This window comes from Quercus lobata, chromosome 4, assembly GCF_001633185.2.
Source record: "Quercus lobata isolate SW786 chromosome 4, ValleyOak3.0 Primary Assembly, whole genome shotgun sequence".
Taxonomy (NCBI): Eukaryota; Viridiplantae; Streptophyta; class Magnoliopsida; order Fagales; family Fagaceae; genus Quercus; species Quercus lobata.
The window spans coordinates 39144219-39168466 of NC_044907.1; the positions used below are offsets into that span (position 1 = coordinate 39144219).

General features: G+C 33.9%; 2 protein-coding genes across 4 annotated transcripts; one reads left to right on the plus strand and one right to left on the minus strand.

Moving 5' to 3' along the window:
- Positions 1-7390: 7390 nt before the first annotated feature.
- LOC115987905 (putative lipid-binding protein AIR1) lies at positions 7391-7864 on the minus strand. Of its 2 annotated transcripts, XM_031111513.1 has the most exons (2): positions 7730-7810; positions 7391-7654 (listed from the first exon to the last, which is right to left on the minus strand). In XM_031111513.1, the coding sequence occupies exons 1-2, from the start codon at positions 7808-7810 to the stop codon at positions 7391-7393; spliced, it is 345 nt and encodes a 114-aa protein (XP_030967373.1). The 2 variants fall into 2 exon arrangements, with proteins under 2 accessions (XP_030967373.1, XP_030967372.1); XM_031111512.1 differs by having other exon boundaries at positions 7391-7864.
- Positions 7865-13178: 5314 nt separating this feature from the next.
- Positions 13179-17983, plus strand: LOC115987114 (spindle and kinetochore-associated protein 1 homolog). Of its 2 annotated transcripts, none has more exons than XM_031110582.1 (9): positions 13179-13345; positions 13454-13578; positions 14457-14566; positions 14678-14762; positions 16014-16081; positions 16214-16319; positions 16463-16492; positions 16947-17060; positions 17652-17983. In XM_031110582.1, the coding sequence occupies exons 1-9, from the start codon at positions 13243-13245 to the stop codon at positions 17727-17729; spliced, it is 819 nt and encodes a 272-aa protein (XP_030966442.1). In that variant the 5' UTR covers positions 13179-13242; the 3' UTR covers positions 17730-17983. The 2 variants fall into 2 exon arrangements, with proteins under 2 accessions (XP_030966442.1, XP_030966443.1); XM_031110583.1 differs by having other exon boundaries at positions 13184-13345; positions 14684-14762; positions 17652-17981.
- Positions 17984-24248: the final 6265 nt, after the last annotated feature.

The following is a 24248-nucleotide window of genomic DNA, read 5'->3' on the forward strand; positions in this document are numbered from 1 at the left end:
TCACTAATTAACAAGAAATGTGAAGATGGTAAATGGAACAAAGTTAAGGCATCTCAAGGAGGACTTGGGTTTTCTCATACGTTTTTTGCTGATGACCTCCTATTGAATGCCAAAGCGGACCATGAGAATAGTGAGGCTATTGCAAAAGTGTTGGATGAATTTTGAGCTCTCACAGGGCAGAAAATTAGCAAGGAAAAATCAAAAGTTTTCTTCTCCCCTAATACTACTGTTGAAACCAAAGAAGAAATTTTGCAGCTTCTGGGAATTAGTGAAACATCTAATATAGGGAAATACTCGGCTTCCCCATCCTGCATAAAGGTAGAAGCCGTAATGATTTCCAATTTGTGGTTGAGAGAGTCCAAGCTAAGTTGGCTAGTTGGAAAACTAAATGCCTCTCCCTTGCAAGAAGGCTTGTGCTCATTAAGGCAGCAGTAACCCCTATTCCTGAATACACCATGCAGTGTTACAAGCTCCCGGCTAGAATCTGTGAAAATGTGGAAAAGCGAGTTAGGAATTTTCTCTGAAGATCGACAGTGGAGAATAGGAAGATGCATATGGTTGGTTGGAGCAAAGTTACAAAGCCGAAAGAACTGAGTGGTCTAGGGGTTTTCCAGATGAAGGCTCGTAATGCTGCAATTTTGACAAAGCTTTACTAGAGGATAGCTTCAAGCCCAAATTGTCCTTGGGCACAAATGCTTATTAGCAAGTACTTAAGTGCAATCAGACTTAGGGAGGGAGGAAGAAGGCTCCCTGCTTCAAGAATTTGGGCTACCTGTAAAGAAGGGGGGATTATCTTTAACAAAGGATAAAAATGGACGATTGCCAATGGGGAAGATGTTGGATTATGTGAAGAAATTTGGCTCCCATCTGGACCCTTAAGGAATCAAATAGAAGGGCCGCTTGTTGAAGGGGAAGGAAACATGTCAGTGAAGATGTTCCTCTCAAACTCTAATGAGATATCCTTTAATCTTCCAAAGACCATACTCCAAGAAATTCAAGGCATGCCTCTCGCTACTAACCCAGGTCAGAAAGACAGGCTTGTCTGGGCCTTCTCAAAGGATGGATTATTCTCTCTTAAGTCTGCCTATCTTATTGCCAAAGATTTAAATCCTTTGAACCTTGATACTCATCCATGTCAGTGGATTTAGGAAACGAATACCACGCCTAGAATAAAATTCTTTTTATGGCTTTGTTCCCAGAATAGCATTCCTACCCGTGAAATTCTTGGTTCAATAGGTTTTAATCTTGATACGATGTGTGAAGTGTGTGGAAGTGCTTCTAAATCTATCACCCATGTTTAGAGAGATTGCCCAGAGGCGAGCAAGGTGTGGAAAGGGTTGGGAATTAGGGATACTAACCATGTTTTTTATGGTCTTCCCCTTATGGACTAACTAAAGAGAAACTGTAGCTCTTCTGATTGTTTTCCTAGGCCTCGGATCCCTTGGAAAATTCTCTTCCCACAGGCAATTTGGCTCCAAAGAAACAAGATTATCTTCCAATTTGGGAGAGTAGATCTTGATACTTAAGCTCACTGCATTAAGAAAGGAGCAAAGTTCTTTGCTATAGTTCCAAATAGCCCTAAGAAACCGAGGAGAATCCAAGTTCAAGTGGCTTGAAATAAACCCCAATCAAGGTGGGTAAAGTTTAAGTCGGATGGTTCTGTGTTTGGCAACTCGAAGAAGGCTGGAGGAGGAGCAATTCTCAGATACAATAATGGGGATTGGATTGCTAGTTTTGTGAGAAAGCTTGGAAACACGTCAAGCAACTTGGCTGAATTGTGGGCTCTCAGGGATAGGCTGAACCTGGCTAAACAACTTAATATAGAGAATATTTGTGTTGAAATGGATGTTGAATTTCTTATATACTTACTATCTAATTTATCTGCAGATAATCTTATCCTAGAACCACTGTTAACTCATTGCAGGAACCTGATGAAGACCTTCCCTAACTGCACTGTGGCACATGTGTACAGGGAAGCTAATAGATGTGCTGATAAGCTAGCTAGGATGAGGGTTGATCTTCGATCAGATTACCTTATTTTGTGTAACCCATCACCTGTGGTGGAAGACCTGTTGGCTAGTGATAAAGCCGGCCATGTTTGTAATAGACTTGTTGTTCCTTAGTTTTGAATATATTCATGGTTAACCAAAAAAAAAAAATACCAAAAAGAAAACAACCCAAAAGTTTTTGTGCTAGGTTTTATTACACTCTTAGCTATTTTGAAGATTAGCAAACACATAAACCTCTTTGTACAAATACATAAACCTCTAATGAATGAAAAACGTTTACATTAAAAAAAAAAAAAAAAAAAAAACTTTGAGCATACATGTAACACATGCAATGAGGTTAGTATGTATTAGTTTTTATGTAATTGGGAAATAATAGTAAATTCAAACAAAAAACCTTTTCTATTATGTCATTTTTCTTCTCAACCTAACCAAAAAAAAAAAATTGCATATGTTTTTTATTTTTTATTTTTTTTATCATTCCACTTTACCATCCTTAATAGGAAAACTGGAATATTTTCTATATTCTCCCCATTTTATCTTCCCAATTTTAACATAACCTATGTCTTATTAGTCAATTCGTTTGCCTACTCCATATATTTTAGTTGTATCCATTACCTCTTTTTTGGGTAAAATACTATTTTGGTTCCTAAACTTTACCAAAAATTTAATTTTTGTCCTTAAACTTTAAAAATTCTTTTTCATTATTAAACTTTATAAAGAGTTATTTTTAATAGTTTAGAGACAAAATAGGGATGAAAAAATAACTATTTGCAATAGCTTAGGGATGAAAAACATAATACTGAAATGTAAACCATCATTCCACTGAATCATAAGCTCTCTTGATGCCCACCTGCCTTGCTGTTTTTCTCTATGGTAGTTCTTAACAATTTCATGAGGTAGTAGCACAATGTTCATGTAGTTTTTCAAGTATCTTTATGAAAATTATAATGGTTTTCTCTTGATTTATTTTATTGGGTGATTTTCTATAATGTATGCGTTTAATTCGTTATGATCATGCAGTTTCCTTAGTATACTTTTCAAAATTATAATGGGTTCTCTTGGTTTGCTTTGTTAAGTTTTGTTGTAACAAACATGACCTCATCCCACCCTTCACCTTGCCCCCTCCCTCTACCACAAACACTACCACCATTCTCTTCTTCCCTCTCACCATTCCCTTCTCCCTTCCTACCCAACCCTCCACCTGCAACATATCTAATCTTACCTTTTGTTCCCCAAAATATTTTCCCCACCCCACAACAGTTTTACCCTCCACATCTTGGCTCTTTCCCTCAATCTTTCTACTGGTTAAGTCAGTTTGGTCAGTACATTCCTTAATATGCTCTAGCCCAGCCCTCCTTACCCTCAAACGATTTGAACGCCAAGCCTATACAACAACCATCAAAATACACTCCCAAGCCCCTTTCTTCACTGGCCAAGCCTTCTAAGCTAGGGGGGTCTGTGGGAAAGAATTCTCAGTCTCTTCGTATTTATTCAAAGTAATTTTTCTTGGCTTTTAATGGGGTCGTATGGATTCATATTCCATTACTAAAGAATGAGGAAAACATCGAGGCTCTATCCGAGTTGGTAGATCGGGGTTGGATTGGACCCTAGCTTGTTTGGTAGAGTTGTGCCGGTGGGACTTTAGTAAGAAACATTTTTTCAAATGGCTTCATGAGTATCATAAAATGTTGGAGTTTTTTAACAGGTTGAATAAGAGTGGTAATTTTGTGGAGATATCAAAGTACCATAATGGGGCAAGACGTGGATGTTTGCTTGTTCCAGAAGAGATGAACAAGGGAGGCTAGGCTTTTCTTGAAAGCAAGCTTCATGTATTTTTTTTGGGGGGGGGGGGGGGAAATTATGTTTTTAGGCCGAGGAAGGAGGTGGCTGGCGGTGGCAGGCCTGAAATATCCACCGACAATCCACATAATCAAGTTTGGAAAACTTTTAATGGGAACGTGAAAGTAGGAACAAAGTTAAGTATGGAGAATCAGTTTCCTAATATTAATGGGAGTTTAAATCAGAATGAGAGTTTTGGGGGATTTGACTTTTTTCAAAAAATCACATAATCCAACTCATCTAAATTGTGGTAGTCCCAAGCATGGCCTTCTGCTAAATGGACTCAGGTCCACTTCTCTTTAAAAAATTTTGTTGCTTTTGATAGTTATATCCAATAGCAGGCTTATACATGGAGTTTCTAACCATGGAGTGGAGCTCTGTGCCTTAAAGATTACTTTTTTGGAATAGGAATAGAGAAACTCTTTCTATATTGCTACTTTTGAGAATTGTGATGGTGCCAATAAATTCTTTTTACTACTAAAGTCTTAATTGTCTTTCAAGATTTGGGTGATTCAGTGTTGACATCTTTCCTTAATCAATAAAGGTAAACATCGCATCCCCGCCTACACATGTAAGGCAATATTTTTGTGGTTGAACCAAGTATATGAGAAGATAAAATCATGAAATTCACTATTCAAAATGTTCCAACTATATCATACATTTTTTAATTAAAATTCACCATCTCCAACATGCAATTTCTTGGGGTTTGTAACATCCTTTGAAAGTCTCTCTACTTAATAGGATTTTGTAGAATTTTTGGTGTTTTGGCTACTTTTAATTCAATCGAATCCCAAGAGGTGAATTTCATGTAAAATGTAGTTGAGATTTTTAATAGAAATTGGATGTGTGGTTGAACTCAAGTATTTTGCATGCCTTTCGATCAAATCCACTATCTGGTATGATTGTGCATATTCTACTTCCAATCCTTAGTGTACAGGTAATGTCCTCTTTGGTCCTTTCAATCCTTGAACCTTATTTAGTTATATGATAAATTATTTCAACTGGCCTTTCACATCTTAGTTCCCTAGAACCATTATTGTCCATAAATTCAACCATTAGTGCTAATCTTTCTATATTGATGAGCTTCTGAAAGGTTGCTAGCTTTTGTAAGTTGGGTCCATCAAATTAACAAATCTGATTTCTTTTCTTCCATTTATCCTTCTTTTGCAGCTTAATATAACATTGCAAATGAGATTTTAGATGGTATTTGCTCTAAAACTCATGGATGCTATCTCAATGCAAAGGACCTGGACAATTTTATGAACACGTCAACCAAGTAAATCATAAGTTAGAGTTTCTTAGTTGTAGTTAATCATGTGCTTTTTTTCCCCCCAATTGTCAAAAATAAGGAATATTTTTTATACAATTTCAGTTATTTATTTATTTATTTTTATTATTAAATATGAAAATTTCAATTTAGGACCATTAAGTATTTAGGTACAAAAAAGTGACCCAACAACTGCTGCTCCTATTTCTTCTCATCTCAAACTGGACATGGCACTGGTCTTTTTTTCAAAGCCACCAATTATATTGGTTTGGGCATTATTTTTAGAGATAGTCATAGTTTTCCTATTACAGTCCATACTAAATTAATTCCATGCCAAAGAAACCCATTGTGGATGGCTGCAACGCTCTGTTAGGAACATTGCACTCTTGTCACAAATTGTGCATCAAGGATTGGATTGCGGAGTTTGCTAACTCACAGTTGCTGGCATCAATTAGGTTGCAGCTGGAACCATGCTTGAAGGAGATTTCTAATGTGTTAGAACATATTCATGTTGTAGTAAGCAAGACATATATCCTATAGGACAGTTTCTAGACTATGTAATAAGTCAACGTACATGTTAGCTAATATTGATAAGGAGTTAAGGGAACCCTTAGCTTGGGTTGAGGGAAAGTCATCTCTTCTCCTCTCTATTGTACACTTGGATTATTATCAATAAAGTTCTACCGCTTTTGAAATTTTTATTAAAAAAAAAAAAACAATTTAGGATAATCATATATATATATATATATTTCATTTTTGGAACTTTCCTCTGTATTGCACGAGTTAATGACTAGTTACAAATAAAAGGTGAAGTCTTGAAGACAGTCAGACGCAAGGCATGAAAAAAAAAAATAATAATAAAATAAATAAATAAATAAATAAAGAGGCATGACCATTAGGATTGGATTCAAAATTGGATTCCAAACATTTGATTAAGTTGGAAATAAATTATTAACTCTTAATGTTACCTGGTTGTGGAGTTCATATATGATAATATCATGGTGGTTAAAACTCTTTGAAGTTTAGATTCTCAACAATCCCTACTTGGTTTATCAATCTTGTATATAATCCTCTTTGCGAATTGAGTTGTCACAATATTATGCGGTAATTAAAGAAAAACGTGGAGAGTATGAAGGTGCCGAAAAATAATTATATAAAAGCATAAAATTGTCGAGATTTGCCTATTTTTTACCCTCAAAATAGTGGATGAGATCACATCTGGAGAAGGCATTTATAAAAAAATAAAAATAATAGAGATTAATTAAACCAATTATAAATTTTCATATCAGATTTAATGTCCAATCCTAAATTTGCATGTGTGACAACTAAATTATTTGAGACCAAAGATAAATTAAATGGAGTAATGCACCATCTAATTTAACCTCATATTGACAAATTATTGTCACATAGTACTTGGATCCAGGCAATTAGTCATTCTAATCAAAATTAGGCAATTGTTTTTCATATTTCTCTAGGAAACTCATTATTTCTCACATTCAAAATGTACCGGTAGAATTGTTGCTGTATGCTCTCAAGAATCATTCCAAACGATCAGAGTCTTGCTGGGACCAATTTCATTTCATTAATTTTCTTGACAAATAGCTTTTGTAGTTTGAAAATCCCTCTTCCTGCGGCTAGTCATTCAAACAATAAAATGAAAAAACTCACATGTGAATTGACATGTATTCTCAAAGAGAAATGTTGTCTCCAATATCTTTATAATAAATCTTAAATGGTAAAAAAACAATTTCAGTGGTGAATTTAAATTGGAACAATTAACAACTTACTATATAGGATTTGATGTGAAAATGTTGCGAAAATATTATGAACGTGGCACTTTTTATTTTCAAAAGGAGTAACAAACTAGCAATAGGGAAAAATTTAAGGGATCATAATATTAATTTTGTCTCCATTAAGGAATGATGATAATCAAGTATCATTCATGTTACCTGTCTGTCTAGTCAAAATCCATTAAACTAAAGACATAATTCATGAATGTAGAATACAATAAATAATGAAAAATAATTCACATCAAAGCTCCATATTCATCAAGAGAAGATATTTTACATCATCCAGAAAGAAAGAAAGGAAAAAAAAAAACACATTTTATTATTTCCCAAAGAATAGCCGGTTGAGAAGACCTTCCAACAAAACAATTGACAACCAAAATGGGATTGATATCAAATCAAACCAGACCCCATCAACAAAGGATGTAGTGAAAATAAGTAGATAACATGAAACTTGGTAGAAAAATGAGAGATTTAGCTTAGCACCATTAGGCACATTGGAAGCCTTTTGGTACATTCTTTCCACAATAATTCAATAGCAAGCTCAATGAGAGGGGGACATTAAGATTGATGCCTAGAACATTGGCCTTGATAGCAGTGCAAAGACAAACAGCAGCCTCAAGATCAACAAAACCTTGGATGAGGCTGCAGCAAGGGGTCTTTGGTGGGGTTCCCACAACAAGGTGTACCAAGTCATTCAACAAGTTAGCACACACCCCTAGCTTAAGGGTGTCCTTGGGGCAAGTGGCTGGCTTATTAGTAGGAAGGTTGGGTTGTGAGTGTTGTGGAGTGTGTTTTGGAGTCTTTAATGGTGGTGGGCAAGCGACATTAGTTGAAGTGACCATTGTGAAAAAGAGAAGGTTGAGAGAGAGTAGAAAAGCCATGGTTGCAATAGCCTTGGAAGCCATTTTTAGACACACTTGCCAAGGCTATATGTTTGTAATTAAGGATGGGTTTGGAGTGGTGGTGGAGGTATGGTGAAATGGGTTAGGGTTTATATAGATGGAGACTCTGGTTTCTTTAGAGTTTAGGGAATAAAATGATTGATGAGACCCTCGTGGGCACATTGGCGGTGCAACTAGGAGAATAATTAAATAAGCTATGTTCCCAAGTTTGGAAGATTCTTCTGTATTTTGATTATTTTGCATGGATTTATATAGCACCAAAAACAAAAGGACACCCTAGAACTTTTTTTCTTTTTTTTGTAAAATTTTATTGATGTTGTTGTGTGTGTGTGTGTTTTTTTTTTTTAGAAACAAACACACATATATAAGCGGGAGAAAGATGTTCTAACACAAAAGAACACTACAAACTCCACTCAAAGGGGTTTTAAATTTTGATTAGTTTCTTGGTTAACATATGTTTACGTACATAAGGCATGACATCTAGTTTAATTATGTTAATTATCGACCCTCAAACCAAATAATATGTATGTTTTAAATTCTAATTATTTTGATTGTTTTTATTTTTATAATTTGTCAAATATTGCTTAAGAAAGTATATTGTTGTAGTATAACTTGTACCGTCTTTCCTTAAAATGTTTTAAATTCTAAGTAATTATTGATTGCTTTATATATATATATATATATATATCCTTACCATGACAACTTTTCAACACTTATCCTATCACAGATTGAATTATGTTATTGGGATTAAAAAAAAAAAAAACACACTAGTGGCTATTAAAGAAAGTGCCTACTTCCTCAGCGTGATTTTCTTTTTTAATATTTAAAGACCATAATCATTTGGCACCGCAAGAATATGAGAAAGTATAATTATTAACAAAAAATAGTTTGTATGAAGCCCGTGAATAACAGAATAAGAGTGTTTGCCGTACCATAGAATCGAGTAAAGACAAGAACAATTTAAAAGGTCTTTGAGTAAATTATATCAGCCTCTCTTGAGGTAACAAGTTAGTCACTGCCTCTGAAATTGTTATTAATTCTTTTATATAAATATATATATATATATATTAAATAAAAATCTTATATTTATTGATTTTGTTTTAACTTTATCTAATCTAATTACTATCCCAAGAGCATTATAGCTAAATGGGTTGACACCTCCTAATGTTTTCAACGGAAACATTCAGGATTCAAATCCTCCCTCCTTGTTGCAACTATTGAATTTTTTAAAAAAAAAAAAAAATCACCATTGCCCATGACCCATTTCTGTAAATCTTTATTTATTGAGCTTTTAATGATGGTATATACATTTAGGCAAATAGTCATTTTCGATTTCCTCCTCAAATAGTATGCTACATACACTATTTATGTATGTACATATTTTTTTACTAAAGCATACTTTTATCCTTTAAATTTAGGTTGTGTTCATTTAGGCCCTTTATGTTTCAAGGTATTTACTTTCATGAATGGTAAAACATAAAATTTCATCAAAAAGGAAGGCTAAATTGAAATTTTTGACACGTAAAAGACCAAAAAGAAAACAACCCCAAACTTTTTGTTCAAGGTTTTATTACACTCATAACTATTTTGAGGATTAGCAAACACATAAATCTCTTTGAATAAATATATAAACCTCGAATGAACTAAAAAAGTTTACATTATAAAAAATAAAGAAAGCTTTTAGCATCAAGGTTATCAAAATCGGGATTCTACGTAGGATCGTTAAAGGTAGGCGGGATCATAGATTATAGAATCAGATCATGAATCGTAAGATCCTACATATTTCCATATTTAAAACAAAAAACACATTGATAATAACTTTGTATATTGAATAATCACGTAAATTATAAATTCATCCATAAAAAAAAATAAAAAAATAAAAAAAAACTAAGATTTGCATTATATGATGTAATTTGCGTGCCATACATCGCTAAGTCTATACTAACGAAACAAATATATTAAAGTTTTGACCTAATGTATCTAAAAAGTTCAATAAATGTTTAATTAGCAACCAAATACCAAAATATTTATCTAAACATATGGAAAATATTATCCAAGTTCTAAGTTCCAAATTTGAATATAAAATAAGTTAGTAAATGGAAACTAGCTAACTACAATATGAAATCCAAAAGCAAGATGAATATTAAGGTAGAGTGAACATTTAATTATTCTCATTCTAAGATTCTTATAACCACTGTCCTAAATTCCTAATCATCATCATCCATTTCATCATCTATGTAGACATTATATATTTGTATACTAGAGCTACAAAAAACATCAAGATACAATTTTACACTTAACTATTCAAGTTATACCACTTAGCAACAATTAAAAAGCATGCTCAAAAAAATCAATCAATCAATATACAAATACAAGCATAACTGATAAAATTATATATAAAAAAATATTTTACTAATATTAGAACACAAATTAGTATATTGATCAAACAAATTTTACAAAATTATAGCTTAAAAAGCAGCAAAACCAACATCAAATTCTTCATTTAGAAATGATGAAACATTCCTTCATTTTGATTACAAGTGAACTAGAAACTAAAAAACATTTGCTTATGTAAACATAATTTTATAAAATAAAATAAAATAAAATAAAAATCATACCATCACAGCATGAAAAAATAAAAACCCTTAAATCTTCATCAAAACAAAAAATTTATTTCATAAAAAAAAACCAAAAATTTATGTTTTTGGTAGGATCGGTAGAATCCCATATAATCCTACATTCCTATACGTTCTTACATGATCCTACTATTTTTATGATCCTAGTGTGATCCTAAACGTTTTGGTGAGGTGAGATCGTAAAATTGTACTATTCTACGAACCAGATCATGATTTTGACAACCATGCTTAGCATACATGTAACGCATGTGATAAGGTTAGTATAGTATTAATCAAAATAGTTTTTATGTAATAGGGAAATAATAGTAAATTCATACAACTAACATTTTCTATTATGTCATTTTTTTTGTCAACCTAACAAAAAGAATCTGTATATGTTTTCTATCATTCGACTTAACCATACTTAATAGGAAACTAAAATATTTTCTATACTCCCCTATTTCATCTTACCAATTTTAACATAACCTATGTCTTCCTAGTCAATTTGTTTATCTACTACATTTTAGTCGTATCCCTTACTTCTTTTTTGGATAAAATACTATTTTGCTTCTTAAACTTTATCAAAAGTTTATTTTTCATCCCTAAATTTTAAAATTTTAATTTTTCATTCTTAAACTTTATAAATATTTTTTCAATAGTTTATAGACAAAAATATGGACGAAAAAAGCTTTTTTTTCTTCAATAGTTTAGGGACAAAAAACAAATTATTTAAAAAGTTTAAAGACATAAAATGAAACATTTTCAATAATAAAGGGCAAAAAAAACAATTCAATAATCGATTTATATATATATATATATAATCGAAGTTTTTGACTTTTTATTAACCTCTCCATAGCTTGCCACATCATTATCAATTTTTTTTAAAATAAAATTATTTTTGGTTAGTCCAAACTTAACAAGGAGTGAAAATCTATCTCTAACAAGTCCAACTTAAACTCAAACTCATTATTATCATTTTTTTAAAACATAATTATTTTTGTTTAGTGCAAACTTAACAATTAGTGAAACTCTATTTCTTTAACAAATTCAACTTAAACTCAATCTCAAACGTTGATAATTTATCTTCAAATTTGCTAGGTTAATCATGAACACTATAAAAGCAGTGCAAACCCCAAATTATTTTTTATAAAGCCGAGTAGAGTATGACCTCTTCTTCTGTTATTTTCTTCTCCTCTACTTTGTTTAAAAAAAAATTATGGTTTTTCATGTATTTTTTAAAAAGTAATTTTCGTTCATGAACCACCAAACTCTCTTTAGCCATTTTTTACAAAATAAAAAGCTTGCAATTATTGAAATTTAAGATTGCTGCTATTGTATATGTTTTTACTTCGCCTCACGATATGAAAGTATGTTAATTCATTGGGCAGAAAGCTTATATATGATATATTAAGAGGAGGTATGGCATTCATTATTTCAACGTGGACTCTTACTCAACATTTTTTAGTGTGGGTCACATGTTGATAAGGTTCGTTTAAAGTTTAGACCCATTAAAATTTAAAACTTATTGCTTTGGGTTCGTGTACTTTTTTCTTTTTCCTATATTTCTCTTTTAAATAGTCATATATTTTTTGAATTATTTCAATAACTTTTTCTTTAATTATATATCTTTTTTGGCATTTTGGAAGTTTTAACATCTAATTTGTGTAGTCACACACACACACACACACACACACATTTATATTATGGGTTGGGTTCAAGTTCTACTTGATATAACTCTAAGTAATATTACACCATTCAATATTTTTTAATTTGATGTAAATTTTGACAAATTCACCGTTAGATTACATTATCTCTGTATATTCTCCATACTTGCAAAATTTTAAGGTGTTCAAAGATTAATAGTCATGTTATCAATCAATTATTTAAATTCAAGTTTTTATAGTTTAAAATAATGCATAAAAAATGAGTTTACGGATTGAATAGTAAATAACATCCAATTGACTTAAAAATTGGCATGAATATTAAGTACATATAAAACATGTAATTCAATTGTGGGATTTTCAAAATATGAATTCTATAACAGGTTATTGGGTAGTGTAATATTACTTAGAGTTACATCAGGTGTAACTTAAACTCAACCCATATATTATCTATAATTTTTAGGCTCTAAATCTTTTGATTTCTTTTAATAGTTATAGTTATAAATTATTATTTTGAATGTAACCCATATTTCTCTTATATTTCTCTATTGTTTAATCATATATATTTTATTTTGTTTCAATAATTTTTAAACAGTGAATCATCTGATTCTTTAATATTTTTTGGTCTTTTAAAAATTTTAATATCTGAATTTTTAAGTTATGTTTTTGCAGTATATGAAACTGTCTGACAGATTTTTTATAAGCCATTGCATATTCAAGTAATAGTTTCTTCATCAAATTGTAACACAAATTGAAATCATACAAGAGCAAATTACGCAATAGTGTAATTTCTTAATTAATTTAAGATTTTATATAATTATTTTAATTTACCCCACAAATAAGTAGATTCTTGTGCATATAACATGGATTCACGATTAGTTTATAAATAAAAACGAATGTTTTAAAGTTTAGTGACCGTTCCAATTGTTTTTTTAAGGTACAAATTTGTAATTCAAGCCGTAGTAGGTGGCCAGCGAGCACACTTGAGACGGCGTCGTTTGAACTTTGAAGAACAAATTGGGGGAAACATAACCAATGTTCCCGCCAGAATCATTTCCCAGGATTTAAAAAAAAAAAAAAAAAAGAAGTCACAATCGCATAGCAAAGATCAGAGTCAGAGAAATCAAACAGTATAATTCAATTTTAGAGAGAGAGAGAGATGGAGGCGAAGAAAGCAGCAGCAGGGACGTCTCTGGAGTCGTTGATGTCTTCGTTCAACACTCGCATTGCCGAGCTTCAAGACCTCGTCATTGCTCGCAACAGTCTCTCTCTCTCTCTCTCTTCTCTTCTATTTTTCGTCCAATCAGGTTCGTCCACGTCCTTCATCCATGGATGTTGATGATGTTGATGTTGTTGTTTGCAAATTGCAGTGTACCCGGCGACAAGCGTAACGGATTTGTCAGCGGTGGACGCAGCATTGAAGGGGATGGAGCTTCAGCTCCACTCTATCAAGGACCGCTTGCGTGACGAAACCCTCGCCATTCCTAAAGCCAAAGTACCTCTCTCTCTCTCTCTCTTTGCGTTTCAATTTTTCTATGGCCGGTTGCTGAATTAGGGTTTTGCTCATAAATTGGGGATTTTTTCTTTAAAAAGTATCAAATTTTTGAAATGGTTAATTAGGGTTTGTTTGGTAGCTGAAAAAAAAAAAATTGGAGGAAAATGGTTTTTAAAAAATTTCAATTTATTCTTATATTTTGAAGAAAAAGGGTACAGATGCTTTTAAGTTTTTAAGGGAGTTAATTTAAAAAAAAAAAAAAATTATTTTGCTCTGAAATTAAATTTAATATATGTATAGTTTTTAGATTTGCTCTCTGTTTTTTATTTAGGTTTAATATATGTTTCTCCTTAAGTATTGGTAATGAGCACATTATCTCCTGCATTTAGAATTTCCATCAAATTTGAAGAAAAAGTCAAAAAAAATTTCGAGAAAACGTCTTTAATAGCAATTTGAATTTTCAGTTAAATGTGATGGAAATCTCAACAACAAGGGATAAAGTGTTCATTACTAAATAGTTAAGAAGATTAGTGAAATATTGCAACTGTACTATAGCTAAGGAGAAAATACAATTTGCCCTTTATTTTTATCATATTGCTCGACCAATTTATTTGTAGAGGTAGTTTTGGAAAAGATAAAAAGATAAAAATAATTGAAGATTCTGATCAAATCAATTATATTTTTATATTATTTGAAAATGGAAAGAAACTAGTTGCTTCATAAAACCAAGGCTAATACAAATATTTTGTTTCCCTATGTGTTTTTTTTTTTCTTAAGTAAACTACTAGATGGTGAGAATTTAAAATTAGGTTGGTTTACTGTTTCTGTGTATTTGATGATTGGTTTTTATTGGGTTGGGAATGTTTTCCTGGTTGCAGAAAATCATAGATGCATCACTGCGACAGCAGAAGAAATTGCAGAGTATGTCTGTGTATGCTCCGTCATATTTTCCAGAAAGAACAACCACAATCTTGGAAACTAATAGATGGTAATATACTAATAATTTTTTTTTCTTACTTGATTATATTTTGGGGTTTGGATGTTTGGGGTTACCTACCTTTTTGTAGAGTAGATGACCAACACTTGTTTAATTTTGGAGTGTCAGTTTGATGTCCGAATTCTCCAAACAAGATCTGGGTGTTGGGTCTTTAAAACTTGAGGAAGAGCCAGCAGCATTACCTAAGGTATGTGGAATCTACCTGAACAGGTTAAAAAGAAAAAAAAGAAAGAGAATAGAAGTGGATTGGAAATTGCATTCTATGGAGCCCTATTTGGACATATTTTCACCACTAATTGTTGCTAACCATTCTAAAAGTCTACAGTAAAACTTGACCATTTGGAAGGATGAATTAGTTTCTTATCAATTAGCTTTAGCTTCAATGATACCTCTTCCCATTAAAGATCAGAGTGAAGATTGTGGTCGTGGTCTTGGGTTCAAGACTCACTAGGTGTTGTGTAACTTACCAATAAGAAATGAGAATGGGTTTTTCTGTTAATTATATTTGAAGTTAGAATCTGCAAATGCATCGCTGACTTTGTAGCAACTGTAATTCAGATAATAGAACAATAGCTTTCACATATTGGCATGGTAACATGATGTGTCAGCTCATTTATCCCTAGATGTTACTTAAAATACTGTTATAACTCAAGAGTAACCCAATCACGTGATGTGATAAGGTGGCCATATAATATACATGAAGCTGGTTAACTTCCAAGGTTTGAGGGGCAAAATCAGGTGTTAATAATTTAATAGTTTTTTTTTTTTTAGTTATTCAATGATGCTCAGAAGCTAGAATTCCATGCCACATGGTTCATTTCATTGACAATGAAAAATGAAGGCTCCTCTGTGGATGATCTACCTAAGTATGAATTTTATAAGGGATTGATGTTGTGATTTGTGAATGGGCATATGTGAGACAAGGCTTGCATAAATACATATTTTGAGATTCTTATTCTTTGCTCTTGAAGTGAATATACTTGGAAAAAAATATTTACAAATTGTGAATTTGTAATATAGGGTTCAGTGCAAAAACATCAATACACAACTAGCCACAAATGCTCCAAACATTTTGAAGGAACTTAACTTGGTTGTTCACTGGAAATATTCTCTGTGTTGAAAATTCAAGACGTTGATGTAAATAAGAAGTCTATTTTACCCTTAAATTAGGAGTTGTCAATGGCTATGGTGGTTGTGATGAATATTAGTGATACATGCATTAAATAGTTACCCTTTTTTCTTTATACTATTGTTCTATAGAAAATGGTAATATTAAATAAATTTCTTCCCTTGAACCTCAAAAACAAGTGAGGTATCAATCGAAAAAAGAAGCAAACTGCAGGTTGTTTTGTAATTGTGTTTAAATTATATTCAGCTGCAGCGTGAGGGAATTGTTGCCAGCATACATTCTTCATCTTAGTTATGTTTTCAATTTCAGGAAAAAAAGGGTCGTGGCTCTCCACCCTTGTGGCATATAACTGCCAATGAGCTGGATTCTCTGTCATCGTAAGTACATATTTCCTTCTGTAATCATTCAGCTTCCAGCTATACAATCTGCTTATGCATCATAATAATTCACTTAAATCTTCTCACTTATATTATACTTGTTATGGGTGTCTAATACATCTGTAACTGCAGATACATGAGAGGAAGGCTGACACTAGAGAAGGTCAATGCAGCTATTAATGACATGGCAACTTATGCTGAAGCAAATGCTCATCTTATTTCAGCTCCAAAGAAAAAGGTTCCTTTGCCAGTTTGTTTTTTATACTGATGCATGTGTTTTTTTTTTTAATTTTAATTTAAAGTTATTACTTTAAAAAAAATATACTGATGCATGTGTTTAATCTTAAACGTCTACTAATTAATTACCTTTTCTTCATGAAGCTGGCAGAAAATCACTGGGAAAAAGCCCTGGTAAGAGAAGCTAAGCCTCAATTAAGTGACTCTTTCATCTCTTGCTTCCCTTCTCCCTTGACTTGGCTAATGAAAACTTATTTTTAGAATAACAATGGCTCATTGTTGAATTAGTGACCCAGGCTCCAATGCTAACTAATCAAGGTTGGGAGGGTCAATGTGTTTGGGGTACTGCCATTTTATGCAGCTCATTGTTGAATTCTAACCAAAAACAAAATAAAAGAGCAGTGGCCTCCTGTACCAGCAGCCAACACCATGACCCTTCCAGACAGTTTGAGAGAGGTGCCAAAATAGCATAATCTCAATGCTATATTCCAAGGCGGGGGAAACCTCTATTCCGTTTCTTAGACAATTGGCTTGTACTTGTTAGTGTTGATTACCTCTTCTTGTTTTTGAGCATGGTAATAAAGTTTTGATTTGTTTGACCAATTTTCAGCATTGCTTAAATGTGCAGGAACTGAGAGATATTGCTATGACAGACGCTGTAAAGGGAAAACACTTTTTTCTTGAAAATGACATAAAAGGGCCAGCACTGAAGCTTGACAATACTGGAAAAGCAATACTGACTGTGAGTATTTCCCTTCTACAGGCAACCAGAGTAGCTAATCCATGGATTGTCACTGAAATAAAATGATATGTAGCATAAATTGAATAGTTACCATCATCTATACATGCTTCATGTTCAACCCTGGGGATGGGGAAATGTTTTCAGTAGACTTCCACTTTTATTTCAGGGACAGTAAATCCAGAAGAGATAATTGTTGAGAATTAACACCAGTGTTGTTGCACTCAAAAGTCCTACATCCCTTGTTACAAAATCAAAAATATTAATAATGCAAAATGAAGAAAGTCAGTTTCCTTATGTTCTGAAAATCACTTTTTGGGTATGCAAATGCTGTTATAATTAGCATGATAACAGTACTCAAAGTGATGAGCACTTTATTTAATTGTACTGAGATCCTCTTGTTGAGTATTTTCTCTTGTAAAGAGCTAGAATTGGATATTGCTAACTTTTTACGACAGGAGTTCTATGTACACTGGAATGTTAACAACCTTGTTCTGTGCATTATAAATAGATTAGACAATGTTTTTCATCTGTTTACAAAGTTTTTACTTCTGCAAAGAAAGTCATATTTTGCATTTTTTTGTTTTTTGGCAGGTCCTTCGTCACCTTGGTCGCATAAGTGAGACTCGAATTGGACATCACCGTGTGATTATTCTTTTGAAGCCTCAATGAAGCCTTGATCTAGCTAGCTAGTTACATTATTATTTACTGAGTTTTGGAGCTCACTTTTTTTCTTTTCTTTATTTCAAATTATGAGAGATAGCTAGCTCATAAGACTTTTCATTATGGTGCTATGTGGGAAGAGCATTAAGACTATTTTCTTTAATGTTAGTTTACTTTTTCGTGATTATTGATAATGTGGAAACTTGTGTAAAGCGTTTCTATTGCTACATGTGTAAATTGTAATCAATCAATCAATCAATATATATTATAGATTGTGACATGTGTTGCATTTTTTGAAATTTTCTTTATTTAAACTTTAACTTAAACAAATTTTACATTTATATAAAGTGTTAGTTCATTAAATTAGTCAATAGGATAAATGCATCTATTAATTATTTATAGCTGTGCATTAATTATTTATATTAAATGAATGTATATGATTTTGTCTTGATTAATTGGTAAAGTCTCTAATTATTGAACAAGATATTAGAGGTTTAATCTCTACTTACACAAAAAATCGATTGATATATTGGTTTGATAGTAAGAAATTATTATCAAGAGCAGACGTCATAAATTAAAACTCTTTTATTTTTATAAACTCTATATAAGAAATAATTTTAAATTGGAATAATAATAAAAAATTTAGAATATGACATTCCTCTTCATGTTTAGTCGTTTTGAGTTTTTTGACAACAATTGACACAAAAGTCTAAAAAATTAAATATTTGTAAATTCACTAAAATTAATCTTAACCGTTTAAATTTTATAACTCTTTTCAGTGACATGTAATATGTGTGTGTGTGGAACTAATATTGTAGTATTTATTCTATGTAATTAGAAAAATTACTAATTACATTTTACCTACTCTAAGGAATTTTTTTTTCTTTTTTTGGGGGGGGGGGGGGGGTCATGACCAGAACCAGAAATCTCCATTAATCCCATATTACCAAAAAGTCCTTTCCCAAAACTCGAAATACCAACCTCTCCCTACCAGACAAACCCAAAACCAAGATCTGTCTCCCTGTTATATGTTTGACCAAGCTTCACCCTCCTACTCCCAGAACTTTCCTCCACTAGAAAGCTTTGACCACCCCCAAGCCAATACCAAACATGTCTGGAAGATTAAAAATCCTGTTGGAACTAATCCAGATGGCACCAAAAAACAGGTCTCTTCAGCAGAAGCAGCTTTGAACTGGCAAGCGGAGAATGCTGTAGCACAAAACAAGGTTCTTTCAAAAATTCTAGATAATTAGCAAAGGATGGCTGAAGCAGTTACTCATACCTTCTCATCCTCTAATTCTCTTATTGAGGATTTGAAGAAGAAAATCAAAGAAGTAGAACAAGAATTAGCAGTCATCGCCTCCACAGTTAAAGACCTGTCTGTTTCCTTTCCACTCATTGGACAAAAAGAAAAAGAGAAAAAACAGTTGCTGGCACAACTCCAATCTATGGAGAACTCACAGAAAGAAGCCACCCAAACTCTCCCAATGCAGGTCCATACACCCTACCAACCTCAACAATTATTATATAAAGACCTAGCCTTGCCCCTGACCTCACCATTTTTACCAGCCTCCCCTTTTCAAAATCCACAACCATTAGCCATGACATATCCTATCCATAATCCTTTCAGAACAAGTGGAATCTTCCCCGGCATCACAAATACAGCACCATTCCAACCAGACCAACAAGCCAGCCCTCAAAATAACCTTTTCAGGAAAAGAGACAAAGAACAGATAAACCAATCTCCAGATCCAATCGTTGGTGCTTCTTCTAGACCTCCAGACATGAATATGTTGGCTGTAGACCCTGATCCCCCAAATCCTATTTCTTCATTCCTAAGAACCCTTACTCTTAACGATTCAAGAGAACCTTTAGTGCTTCCAATAATTGAAGATGCTGACCTAGACCTATCTGACCTTGGCTTGGAAGAGGTGTTTATGACGAATGAGGAACCAAAAGAGGAAGAAGATGATGTTCTTCGTCCTAACAAGCCTCCATCCCCTCCACCGATCTTTCCTCCACCTCCATTTATTCCAGAATATCAAACAACGTTGGCCTACTCTCCGACTACAGATTCAAAACACTTGTTCACTCTGGATAATACTCCTCCGTCCAAATGGCATGATGAGATCTTCAGCATGTATTCTTGGTGTATTGCTGAGCTTCAAGCTCCAAATGCCATTATTGCCCAGACCATTGCTAAATTCGTAGCAAGAATTACGGGAAGATTAAGAGAATGGTGGATCAATCTAGGAGAATATAGACAAAGGCAAGCAGCCCAATGCAAAACGTTGGAAGATTTTTTTACCATTGTTCATAACGAATTTCTGGGCTCAGTGACTCATTATACAGAGGTAGCTCGAGAAGAATTCCTCTTGATGAAATGTTGCTCATTTGAAAGGAAAGATTTGGAGAAACATTTTGACAGAATGTCAAGGAGATACTACTCTTTTAATGGTATGGATGATGTTAATGCCAAGCATACTTTTCTCAACTCCCTTCCAGAACCATTAGGAGATGAAACTCTCCGTATGATGAATCTTCAAAAAATAACGTTGCAACAATCCTCCTTGGGAGAAATCTACCAGCATGTGCTGATTGCCTTAGAAAAGCTCTGCAACCAAAGAAAATTCCTTTTCGAAATTGACAAAGTCCATAGCAAGCTAAAAGATAATTGCAGAAGGAAAGACTTGCAAATCAAGTACTATGAGAGAAATTGTGCTTGTCCACAGAAAAAGAGAAATCATTTCAAGAAATATTTTGGAAAGAAGAGATATTATGCAGGAAAAAAGAAAAAATCTTTTGGGAAGAAGAAATGGAAGTTTCTCAGAAGGAAGCAATTTAAAGGAAAGACCTCAAAAGTTTGCTTTGTATGCAGAAGATCAGGGCATTTTGCAAAAAATTGCCTGAAAAAGGAGAAAGCAGCAAAGCTTCTTGAACAAGCCCAAATCCATGCAGAAGATATTCCTTTCTCTGATGTAGAGTCACTCTTTTCACTGGATGATGATTACTCCCCTCAGGCCTTGGTAGTTCTGGCCTATTCCACTTCAGAAGAAGACTCAGAGCCAGACAGTGAATATAATTCAAAACAAGAAATCCAAACCATTTTCACATCCCAGCCAATTATAGCTCCCCTGACTAACCCAACACCCATAGCTCAAGTACATCTTCTCCTTGATACCTATTCTAGACCTATTCCGGTGATAGCTTTATTTGACACAGGAGCAGCAGCAACAATCCTTCATCCCAAAATTCTACCTGAAGAATGTTGGCTACCCCATCACCAAATGTTTAGAGCAGCAAATGGAGAAACATTTCTCATAACCCTAAAAAGTAAGCCTATCCTCATCAGAATCTTTCCAACCCTAACCATTAAACACCAAGTTCTTGGATCCCCCCTTACAGGCAGAGACCTTCTCATAGGATTTGATCTCCTTCATCAGATACCAAGTCTCAGATGGTCTTCAAAGGGACTCATGCATAAACAACACCTTCTCACTTGGACCCAAGTACCCCATCTATTCACAGTTGACCCCTTTGATTCCTTAAAATTCCAGATTATCAAAGACTGTTGTGCAAACAGCCATTCCGAATTTCTCCTTAAAAATCCAAACCCCTTGTGGAAAAACCCAAAATTTTTCATATACCTCCCATTTAAGAAAAATGAAGATGTCAACCCTACCAGAGCCAGCCACATAGGAATGAATCCAGAACACTTAGCTTTGGCCACCCAAGAACTATCCACTCTCCTATCTGAAGGCCTCATTGAACCCACAACTTCTCCCTGGGCGTGTGAAGCCTTTTATGTCAATAAGCATGCCGAGCAAGTTCGTGGTAAACTCAGATTGGTAATTAATTACCAGGATCTCAATCACTTTCTTGTAGATGACAAATTTCCTTTGCCAAACAAGAGTGCTCTTTTTTAGCATCTCTCAAATGCAAAGGTGTTTTCAAAGTTTGATCTCAAAGCAGGATTTTGGCAATTAGGCATCCATCCAGAAGAAAGATACAAGATGGCTTTTTGCATTCCAGATCACCACTATCAATGGACTGTGATGCCTTTTGGTCTCAAAAATGCTCCCTCTCAATTCCAAAAAGCAATGGTAATGTTATTCCAGCCACTCTTGACTAATGCACTAATCTATGTGGATGATATCCTTTTGTTCTCAAAAGATGAAGAATCCCATGCCAAGTTGCTCACTGAATTTTATAGTTTAGCAAAATCTCAAGGAATAATGCTTTCAGAAAAGAAAATGGTCATAGGACAGTCTTCTATAGACTTTTTGGGAGTGAACATTTCAGATGGGAAATATATTTTGCAGCCTCACATAGCTGCCTCTTTGAGTGAATTCCCAGACAAGCTCACAAGTGCCAAGCAGATACAACAGTTTCTTGGAATTGTGAATTACATGTCAGATTTCATTCCAAAAGTCTCCAGATACAGGAATTGTTTGGCCCAGTTGCTAAAGAAATCCCCTCCTGAATGGAACTCTGCTCACACTGAAGCGGTTCAACAATTAAAAAGGTTATCTGAAAAGCTTCCTCCCCTGCAGATTCCAGGACCAGGCAAACGAGTATTGCAGACAGATGCAAGTGATGAATATTGGGCAGCAGCTCTTTTTGAAGAAATTGATGGTAAAAAGAGTATTTGTGGCTATAAAAGTAGTGCATTCAAGCCTTCAGAACTTCATTATTATTCTACTTTCAAAGAAATTCTTGCAGTCAAACATGGAATTGAAAAATTCCAGTTCCACCTTCTTGGACATCATTTTTTAGTAGAAATGGATATATCTTCCTTTCCCAAAATGCTTCAGTTCAAGAGAAAAATGCTCCCACATCCCCAGTTACTCAGATGGTCAAATTGGTTTTCACAATGGTCCTTCCAAGTCAAGCATATCAAAGGAAAAGATAACCTCCTCACTGATTATCTCTCAAGAAAACCTCCAGCCCTTAACACCACAATCCTCTCTCCACCCTTATGTGTATATCCTGTTACAGATCCATCCTCATCCACAAGCCTTCCTCCCATAATCCCTAATGATATCCTTAGCATGATTGAAGACCTTCCCTTAGAAATAAAAGACCAAATAAAGACCTTGACTCTTAAAGCTAGAACCCAAAGAATCATTAAAACCCTCCATGATTACCTCAAAAGGTGCCAACCTCATTTTCTGGCCATTTTCCCTGATATAAACCAGCCATGGAAAACACCTTTTGCCTTTTGGATAACAAATTGGACGGTTGCACATTATCTTTACATGTGGTATTTACTCAATGAATATTACTTGTGCCACCATTTTGAGCCAGAATTTTATGCATACATTTTCCCACGAGAAAACAGGTATTTTCATAAATTCTGGTTTGAAATCTTGAAGAATGATGCTCATGATGGACAGTGGACAAGGTATCTTACCACAGAACATCCAAGATTTGGAAGAAAGATTACTTCAGCATGCGTGATTGCAAAACTTAATTCCAAAAATGACATCCGTACAGAAGGAATTTTCCACCTGGCAGAAATCCATTGGGTAATCAATCCAGATGGCACTCCACATACACATCGAGACCCATCTTGGGTATCCTGTTACCATGCTCTCACAATGACAGAATCCCTAAACAAAGGAATCTTCCCTGAAATAGTACCCATGGATCCAGAAGTGTGTAGACAGCAATGGCCACATGATGATCACTGGGAAATGCCCAATCCTCTCATTGGATTTGATGACCCCTATTATCATAACCATGATCCAGATGTCAATATTGAAGAAGATGAAGAATGGTTCCAAGGAAGAGATGGATGGGACTAGTTATCTCTAACACTTAAAAAAAAAAAAAAAAAAATCCAGAATCATCTTTAGACGTGGCATCCTTATCCACAACAGTAGCATCCCTGCTCAGAAGCTTATCCAAGGACAGATTACTCCTCCATCCAAAATGGACACTTGTTCATTAGCTCCAGCCTCAATCCAGCTATTTCTGAAACCTATCCTGGCATGCACAATTATGGTGATAGCAGAACTCAATCAGGCCCCTACCATCTTGCCACTTGTAGACCAGACATTTTGGCCCCTACTATCTACTGAGACAAATATAGTACATTATCTCTAAGCTTTGTATTCTATAAATAGCACCTTTGTAATTTTGTAAAGGCAAGAGTGAAAAAAGAAAGAAATCCCCTAGAAGCTTTGTATGATCACCAGTCCTTGTAAGTCTTTGTAAGATGTTCTCCAGAGTCTTCAATGTCTAATGTAAAAAAGTTGTTGAATTTAATAATATCTTCCAGTTTGTTGTATCTGGTGTTGTGCTCTATCCCATATTTTCATGTTCTTTTTTATATCTCCATAGTAGTTTATATTATTACTCAACTTCCATAATTTTCCTGTCTCCATAATCTTCTTACACCCTCTCCTCTCCACCCTCTCCTCTCCTCTAAACTAGTAGTTGGTGATGCCGGGGAAGATTCCACTTGTTCTGAAAGGATTATGGACAGGATATGTCATGGCTAATGGTTGTGGATTTTGAAAAGGG

Bases quoted from the DNA above. Each gene is read 5' to 3' on its own strand.
- LOC115987905 (XM_031111512.1), bottom strand. From the start codon at position 7,810: ATGGCTTCCAAGGCTATTGCAACCATGGCTTTTCTACTCTCTCTCAAC.
- LOC115987114 (XM_031110582.1), top strand. From the start codon at position 13,243: ATGGAGGCGAAGAAAGCAGCAGCAGGGACGTCTCTGGAGTCGTTGATG. The intron at 13,346-13,453 runs GTCTCTCTCTCT...TGCAAATTGCAG, and splicing joins CCTCGTCATTGCTCGCAACA to TGTACCCGGCGACAAGCGTA. The intron at 14,567-14,677 runs GTAATATACTAA...TTAATTTTGGAG, and splicing joins ATCTTGGAAACTAATAGATG to TGTCAGTTTGATGTCCGAAT.